Here is a 9,298-nt window from a genome sequence, read left to right as displayed (position 1 = left end):
GTGTGCGCTAGGCGACAGATGGAAGTGATCCCTGACGGAAGAAGCCTCTGGTGACATGTGACATGTGTAGCACGGGCTGCGGGCACAGCTATGATGGCCGCCCGCTACCTGTACCCAGGATATTACTTACCCTTCAGGGGATCTCCAACCAGGCGGGGCATCTACAAGGAACCCGCCCCCAGAGACAGCGCGCAGCTCATTGGCTACAGGGGAGTTAAGCCGGTTGCCAAGTTAGGGGTGAACGAATGATGCTGGGAAGGGGGCGTGGAAGTAACCGGAAGAAGGCGTGGTTTGGAGGCCGGTGCCGCGGTTGGTGTCGTAGATCGGGGCTGTTGCTTGTTTCCTCTTCTGTTCCCGTAAACACCGCGGCCGTGTCCCGAGCCTCTACGGGGAGCAATGTGGCGAGGCGGGGAGCAGTGAGGGCGGCAACGGGGAGCGGCTCCTGTCATTGCCGGAGACATGGAGAACGAGTTCCAGGGCATAGACGAGGAGAACGGCTGGAGCGCGGTGTATGGAGTGAGTAGCTGTCAGCGGAGCCCTCCGCCCCCCCCGTAGTCATGATCCTATGTGTCTTATGTATTATTACTCCCATATAGTGCGTCACCTTCACTAGTAATGTCTATATGGTAACTACCTGTATGCATATCAGGGCTTAGGCCTGGTATACCTTGCATGTTCATTGGTATCTCACACCTATAGGATTGTGACCCCAGATGTGGCAGGACAGGGGCATCGGGCATGGTGGGTATTACTTACAGATGGGTGAACCCCTGTTCACACTGTGCGGCTGCTTATCTTATCACTTCACCCCCCCATGTCCATTGCTTTCAATGGGCTTTGGCTGCTGTGTCTCTTTGCACTTCCCTTATTGCTTCTGTTATTTGGGTGGAAGCTGCAGAGTTATTTTTTCCATCATAAATAACGGAAGTTTAATGTGAATGGGGAAAACGGATTCTAACAGGAGCCTTTTAAAATACTCTGACATGTATGCTGCGTGTGCAGTAAAGCCTGGATACTGTCCCGGCATCACTTCAAGCATCGCGATAGGAGGTGCCAGACTCTCATCCAGGTAAGTATAAATGTTTTTTTTTTTGTTTGTTTTGTTAAGGCGATACAAAGCTTATACAGGCAATCTCCTACTTAAGAACACTCGACTTACATACGACCCCTAGTTACAAACGGACCTCTGGATATTGGTAATTTATTGCGCTTTAGTCCTAGGCTACAATAATCAGCTGTAACAGTTATCACAGGTGTCTGTAATGAAGCTTTATTATTAATCCTGGTTCTTATGACAACCCAACATTTTAAAATCCAATTGTCACAGAGACCTAAAAAGTTCTGGCTGGGATTACAATGATAAAATATACAGTTCCGACTTGCATATAAATTCAACTTAAGAACAAACCTACAGACCCTATCTTGTTTGTAACCCGGGGACTGCCTGTATACAGGTATATTTAGGACCCTAAATAACAGTTCCTGGGTCCCAATTAAAGGAGTCTCATCCCCAGCAGTATAGCTAAGGCCAGAATCTTAGACTGTGTGTTTTAAATCCTATGTGAAAGGGGGTGACTGTGACATGTTAGTGCCCTTTGTGCCTGGTGCAGAGGTAGTAGTCACTTCTAGGTGTAGTAGAGCTAAAATATTTATGTGATGTAGTGGTCTCTTCTATACTACTATGACTCCTTATATCATTCGTAGACTGCTTTGAAGGGCTAAAAGGACGTGATTGTGATCTATTCGCTGTCCTTGGAAACAGGTTGGTGATGGCTTGTGGGATCAAATTCTCTTTGATCTTTCACTTCAAAGGGCTTGAATAGTTGGTGTATTTTTATTTTTTTTTAACTCAATTAAACATCATATGTCATAAAACACTGTTTAGGTGAGGAGCATGAAGTATATAATAACACATAAGGAAGGATAGGGAGGAGGGGATAGAAAACAATGGGTAGGGGAAATGACCGTAGACAAAAAAAGAAAGAGGCAAAATTTCAATATAAGTAGTTAATACACATATTAATGCAAGAACAGTCCAAACCACTGGACCGATATACTTGTACAGGAGGCTGTGACAACATATCATGAGCAGCATTCAACAAAATAACAAAACAATATAGTGCATGTGTTTAGGAGACCTTTCTGTAGCCAGGGGAGCCCTGAAAGTCAAGCCAACGGGCCCAGCACTGATCCAAAGGAGACAGGGGGTGAACCCTGGAAGGAACCCTATAACAATGGGATAGCACCTTGTAATTGGCATTACAGGCTATAGAGAATCTATGGCAAAGTTTGAGCACTGTCAGGCAGGTGACTTGTGGAAATGTTTCAGGTCCTAGTTCACACTCCCAACTCTGGACAAACTAGGATAATGAGGTGGCCAAATTATCTACCAGAATACTGTAGACCCCAGAGCGGTTTCCGAGACGCACAGACTCCTGAAGTGCGTTAAGCCCCTGTGAATTCACAATCCTTCGTAATAAGAATCGTAGAAGTGACTGAGTTGGTTGTATTCCACTACTAGTTTAAGGGTCTGTGGTGGATCATGAAGTAATAACTCCATGGGATGCTATGCTGACTGGGTGGGCACATCCTGGAAGGTCAAGGGGTGCGGCGGGTCTCCTTTATTCCTACCCAAGAAAGATGGGACAAGGCCTGGTGGACATGTATTTTCATTTATGTTTCCCTCCTGTCCTTCCAGGTAATCTGGCGTTAGATCACCCACATTTCTTCCTCTCCACTTCTGGCAATAACTTTAAAGGAAATCAGCCATCAAATTCGAGCATTATAACCCATGGACAGTCGCTCTGCCCCCCCCCCCCCCCCCCTTTGCCTGACATAATCTCACTGCAGCAGTGGAAGTTTCAGCACACAGTTGTTGGGGAAGGTTCTCCTGCACAATGTAACAGCCTGTGAAGCTACAGCACAGAGTGCTCTGGTAACTCCCCAAGAGCCCTTATGTCCCATTAGCATTATTTTAAAAGTTGATTTTAGAAGGAAGGAGGCCATGGATAACAAATATAATAATATTACCAAATTTACTGTGCCTGGATATATGGTTTATCATGCTTGGTTTTGATGGTGGATTTAATTTAAAAGGGTTTTCCCATGAAGCAAAGTTAGGCCCTATCCACGGGATACAGCCTTACTTGCTGATCAGTGGGGGTCTCGGTGCTGAGACTATAACGAGGGGTCCGTTGGATTAATGGAGCAGACAGCCGCGCATGACTATTCTGCTCCATTAAAAAAAAATGTAAAAAATGTTGTACATAGTTTTTTGGCCATTATACACACTTCTTTCTTGTCTTTTCTTTTATTCTGCTCCATTAATCTCTATGGAGCTGATGGAAATTGCCGAGCGCCACCAGGGCTCGTTGGACCCCCACTGATCAGCAACTTATCCCATGGATAGGGCCCAACTTTAGTTCTTGGGAAAACTCCTTTCACTTGCCTTCATTTTTTAGAAGGATCCCAGAAATATTTGATTTTTGGGAATTTAGCGATGGAGTCTTCCCATGCAGGACACTTCATTTTGCAAGGCAAATTTATAATGCTCCAGGAATTTCATAGATTTCCCCAAATCTCCTGCTATGCGAAATCCTTTTGTTTTAAACACAATATGTTTGCATGGTCAATATTATAGCGTTTTTTTCCAAATTCCACTTCAGTACAAACCTAAAGAACCTATCTTGTGCGTAACACGGGGGACTGCCCATCTCTATTGCTTTAGGCATCTGCATGACAGCTAGGGTTACTATTGATGGACTCAGGCAACCAGAGGTCTCTACCAAGGTAAGCATAAATTTTTTTTTTTTTTTTTTTTTTAATTGCACAGATCTTTATTTGGAGCCATCACCAGTCCATAAGTTTGAGATTTGGTGTCCTCTATTGCCATGACATGTAGTTCTCTTCAAAGGATCTGTTCATTCTAACCCAGCATAACACCCTTATCTCAACAAAAAGTGTGGACAGCACCTTAAAGGGAACCTGTCACATAAACTAACCCACACCAACTAAACATATCTCCGAAAAATGCTTCATCTATTCCTGTATTGTTCCGCCACTGTCCATTTATAAACTGGACTGACATCTATGCCTAATTATGTTCTTCTTGCTCAGATGCACTTCCAACTTCCTGATTGACATGGGACAGCTTTTTTTTCAGCGGATTGAATTTGGCTTTGCTACAGAATTCACCCCTCCCTCAAGAATGAGGGAGACACTGACTGTGTGACTGACTCTCTGAAGAGAAATCGGCTACCTCATTTACCCCTCCCTCAGGAATTCTCTTCCTTGTGTCACACAGCCAGCATCTTTCTGATTTTTGAGGCAGGGGGAAAGCGGCTGAGCAGAAAGGACATAAGTCAGACTCGGCTCAAAGGAAAGATAATTGGACATGAGTCATTTGCATAGATGTTCAGTTAACTGCGGGACTTTACAGGATTGGGGAGGAATTACTGTATATAGGGAAAGTTGTACTCTTGTATAATATAATAAGATCTGTTTAGTTTGTGTGGGTAAGTTTAACTGACAGGTTCCCTATAAGCTGTCTTCTTGTGTTGGCTAACATATGTCCAAAATTTCCAGCATTGTGAAATGTCTCCTATATTTCTGGTTATTGCACTTTAAGATGCCTTAAAAGCATTATTTCATCTTCTCAGAAAATAGGGCATTACTTAAGGGAACTGTGTGCTTGTAAAATGTAACTTAATATTTAATTGCTGATCATTCTCAGCTTCCTTTGTACACACAGTAAAATTGTTGAAGAGTTTAATGTAAAATGCTCCTCAAGCCAATGTGGACAACAAGGAGTATCAGAACGCTTACCAGCAGGGTAAAGAAAGAAGGGGTAAAAAGTATATAAAGTATAACTTTTAAATAGTACAAGTGGCGCCAATTGCTCTAGACACCACTGTGGGGGTATCTGGACCACTGTTCCTACCCCCTGGCGACTTGCATGACATATGTTGTGTACAACCTACACCCCTGAAGAAGGTTCCACCTATGTGTGGACCTGGAAACACGTTGGGCCTCTGTTATTGGCCAGCTCTATTAGGGGTGTGGGAGTGTTAAATAAACCAATTTTAAAGTGGCTTTAGTGGACGAAATGTGTGTAATTCCTATATGCCTAATCTTCAAATGGCCTGTGCCTATGTGAAAACTCCCATCCAGAGAATGTGAATCCCATTCTCCATGCTGGGTGTATTGCCCCTCCATTCAATTCTATTGGTGTGACGGAGATTGCCAAGCACAGCGCTCGGCTATCATTGACTGCTCCCATAGACAGTGAAAGGAGAGGCAGGACACGTGTGAATGACAACTGGATCCCCATTGTCTGGATTGCTGGAGGTCTTGTTCTAGTGATTAGTGGGGTTGAAGCAGTTAAGGGTCGAAGAAGAAAGCCTCAAGTCTAGAAGGATCAATTATCTCATAGGACATATTGTAAGGCTGCTTATACTTTCCTTTTAATTTAAGAAAAGTTTGTTGAAACGGCAGGGCAGATGTCTGGTCTCTGGGTAAAGTGTTCCTGCAGTGCCAGAAATGGAGGATTAGCTCCTATCGAAGGATACATACCGGTAGTTATTTACTGACGGCATTACATTTTTTTTTTTCTAGCACTTCGTTGTTTAAACCAATTTTCCCCTAATTTTCCACTAACGCTTTCTGTCCATGTAGAGCCGCATCTTGGGTAAGATGGCGACCTCTACCATGACAAAGTAAAGACATGAACTGAAAGTTGTACATTCTCTTTAGCCCTGAAATACCATCCAGTCCATCAAGATTGTGTTACAGCTGAGGTGTAATGTACAGTATTGTGTAAAACACTTGTTGTAACTTATTGATTTTAATTTATTTTATTATATATTTACTATGTTTTACACTCCATATGTATAAAAATTGGTCATGTGTTTCTTAAAACTGGCAATATTTAACAGGACCTCCAGAATGCCATGTCAGCAATGTCCAGGCCTTGTTAGTCACCAGAAAAATAGCGGTTTCCCCTTCACAGTTGCTCATCATTCTGGCTTCTAGCAGACATGACGTCAAGGCCGGATGACTTTACACGCAAATCCCATTTTTCCTCAGAATTGAGGTCCATTGGGGTTCCAGTTCTGACTGTGTTAATTGTCTTTCTGTTGCTATCAGTTGCACAGCTAGAAAATCTTACTCATCTCTGCTCTCTTTTCCCAAATGTGTGTTTTTCTGTGTTAGACCCCCAAACACAAGTGTTGTTGTTTGTACGTATAGCATGGAGCTGCCATATACGTTCGTGTACATGCGGCCTTAACCAGTGAACAGTAGGGTCTAGACTCCTGATGTTTTGGGGTCCCATTGGCGAGACCACCACTGATTACTTTATCTCTTTAAGGCATAAGCATACAATTTGAATTTAAACTGCTCAAAAATTCTTATTTTAAAGAGGACATGTCACCTGTAAAAACATTTTTTAGTTATTTGTAAAGTAACCCAAAGTAGAAATTGATATGTAAAGTGGTTCCAAAGATTGTCATTTAGGAGAGCAGGAAAAAATTGACCTGGACATTCAGGCACAATTGACCCTAATATATATGAATTGTTTTACTTGTGTTCATTTGGGGGTACTGTACAAGTTGTAATGTACAATAGTTGCATGTGCTTCTGTAGACTTGCTTAGAGAGTAGAGATTTTCTTTTTGTTAATCAATAAACAGCTATATAAAGGGCATGTTTGTTTTTCAGATTCTTAAACTTGTGAGATCACGCACTAAAAGCTCTGGAACCTTTTTTTTTTTTTTTTTTTTTTTTTTTTTTTTTTTTTTTCCCCCAACATTTCATACATTATTATTTTTTTTCATTGCTAAAGAGTTTTTAAAATTACCTTGTATAAGGTGCATAGGGAACCAAAGCCATGATAAGTTGTAACTTGTTAATATGGTGTTCAGATTTATCATGGCCATTTAACCCTTTGTGACGCAGGTGCTATGCCAGCAAGGAACCCAGGGCCTGCCAAGCATATTGTGGAAAAGTACACGTCACTTCCTCTCCAAAAATGATAAATTGGCATCCAATAATTTTTTTATTCTTTTAGGAAATAAGGAATAATTCACCTGTGTTATCCAATAAGATAGCGAAGAATCCAGAAAATAAGAATCGTAACAGATACAGAGATGTTAACCCATGTAAGTACAATTTCCTTTCTTTAGTCTTCTTTAATGTTCAGGTTTTTGTTGTGAATTTCTATTTTTAATGTCCATCCTTTTATGATCAAGCTGTTTATATTGGAGCGAAGCCTTAGCTGTATGTATGGTGGCAAACTTTGCCTGTAGACTGTCTAAGAAAGAAAACGTATGCTATGCGTGTATGTAGATTCTGTGTGTGATTCCCCTGTGACTTCTGTTGTGGCCAGCAGCTTTCACTATGTAAATGTCTTTGCCAACAGAGTGTGATGTATCCATTACAATGCAAAACCTCAGCTGCTGGAATAAACCTGTAGGCTGTGGCTCACTGAGCCTCCAATACAATGTACATTGAAGGGAAAACCCACAAGTGAATATTTTTTTTATTTGGAGCATTGAATACTTTATTGGTTAATGTTTTCGGGACTTTATCATGTGATGGGGATTTAGTTTTTGTGGCTTTTTTATGTTTTTTGCCAGCACATTTGTAAGTGCACATGCCAAGATTATTGTGTGCAGCACTAAAATATATGCATTTGCTCAGATGACGTCCCCTAAATAATTGATGCTTGTTCATTTTGTAATACCGCCTCCTTTAAAAAACTATTAAAGGACATCTACCACCAGGATGAAGGATTGTAAACCAAGCACACTGATATACTGGTGTGTCCCCTCTGGCAAGATCTGCTCTTCTTTAAAGGGAACCTGTCACCAGGAGACCCATTTTTAGCACTCCCCCAGTCACGACAGAGCATAGTACATACTCTGCCAAAGTGTTTTTGTATAAAAAAAAAATTGGGTTTTACAGAAAAGAAAATGTTACATGTGACCTTTTCAAATATATGAAAACGCCCATCACTGGGCTTAGCGATGCCCCTGCTCCTCTACAGCCAATCCCGAGTGTGGGGAGTTATTCATATATTTGAAAAGGTCACATGTTTCCCAAGGGTGGGGGGGAAACTGCTTCTTTCCAGCCCCTCCCAGTGGACGACTGCATAGTCGCACAGCAAATGCTAATGAAAGGTACAATATAACATATCATTTTTTTTTTTTTCTCTGTAAAACCAATTTTTTTTTTTTTTTTTTTTTTTTTAAATACAAAAACACTTTGGCAGTGTATGTACTATGCTCTGTGGGGACTGGGGGAGTGCTAAAAATGGGTCTCCTGGTGACAGGTTCCCTTTAAGCTTCTTAAGCCCTTAAAAATTATGTAAACGAGTCTGTGGCTCTCCAGTCTCCATTAACACCTATGGAATCCAGAGCCCCTTGGGATAATTTGCATAATTTAAAAAACCTAAGAAGCTAAAGACCAGATCCTGCGAGAGGTGGAACACACCAGTTTGTCAGTGTGCGTTGTTTACAATCCTTATTCTGGTGGTAGATGCCATTTAAGCCTTTTAAGTGCACATCTTCATTTGGCTTTCTGTTAAACTCTTTTGTTATAGAGTAATTGGGAAAAAAATTACCTTCCTGTACAGAATCCTAATTGATTCCATGCTTTTGGTGTTTATAACAGAAGAATACAAGTATAAAGTCTAGATTCATGTTTTATAAAGCAATTGTAAAATCCTTTAAGCAAAGTTTACGTAACACTAGTTGAAATAAACCTTAATTCTATTGAGCACAACCAGCAGAGTAAGCTGGTATTTTTGTCGTGAAAGTTTAAGGAGAGCATGGGGAGAGACCCAAGCTTCAAGGTTTTTAATAATGTAGAAAAAAATTAAAATTAAATTCCCTTATTAATGACTCCTCATAAAGCTACTTGGAACCACCCAAAAGCCTCATTGTCTCCTGCGCACGATGGGAGCGGTTCACAGATTGTTATCACCTTTAGTAGTATTACAATTGGTGTAAATGAGCTTTACTAATTGAGTAATATAAAAGCTTTAAAGGGGTATTCCCACGCAGACAAGTTTCTTAGCTATACTCAGGATGACAAAATAACACATTCTCTAATTCACTGATATTAACAAAAATCCAGCATTTCACAGATAGAAGTCCAAGCTGTCTCTATGAGATCTGCTGGACATAATCCATTTGTCCCTAGTCACGACCCTGTAATTTGTGACTTTAGGGTCGGCTGCCATCTTGCTTGTGTCTCTCGCTCTCTGCGCTGTAGTCACATACCCCTGCAGTCAGCATGGA

At 41.4% G+C, this 9,298-nt stretch overlaps 1 protein-coding gene across 1 annotated transcript in view; it reads left to right on the top strand.

Annotated features, from left to right (window-relative positions):
* The first annotated feature begins 239 nt into the window (after positions 1-239).
* The window catches only part of PTPN2 (protein tyrosine phosphatase non-receptor type 2), a 39,489-nt gene continuing 30,430 nt past the window's right edge, over positions 240-9,298 (top strand). Inside the window, exons 1-2 of the mRNA XM_072152278.1 lie at positions 240-516; positions 7,066-7,156. Coding sequence (XP_072008379.1) covers positions 460-516; positions 7,066-7,156 — 148 coding nt within the window. The 5' untranslated portion in view covers positions 240-459. The remainder of the gene's footprint in view (positions 517-7,065; positions 7,157-9,298) is intronic.

This window comes from Engystomops pustulosus, chromosome 5 (genome assembly GCF_040894005.1).
Source record: "Engystomops pustulosus chromosome 5, aEngPut4.maternal, whole genome shotgun sequence".
In the NCBI taxonomy this organism is placed as follows: Eukaryota; Metazoa; Chordata; class Amphibia; order Anura; family Leptodactylidae; genus Engystomops; species Engystomops pustulosus.
The sequence above is the reverse complement of the archived record's forward strand: the minus strand, read 5'-3'. Positions and strand labels throughout refer to the sequence as shown.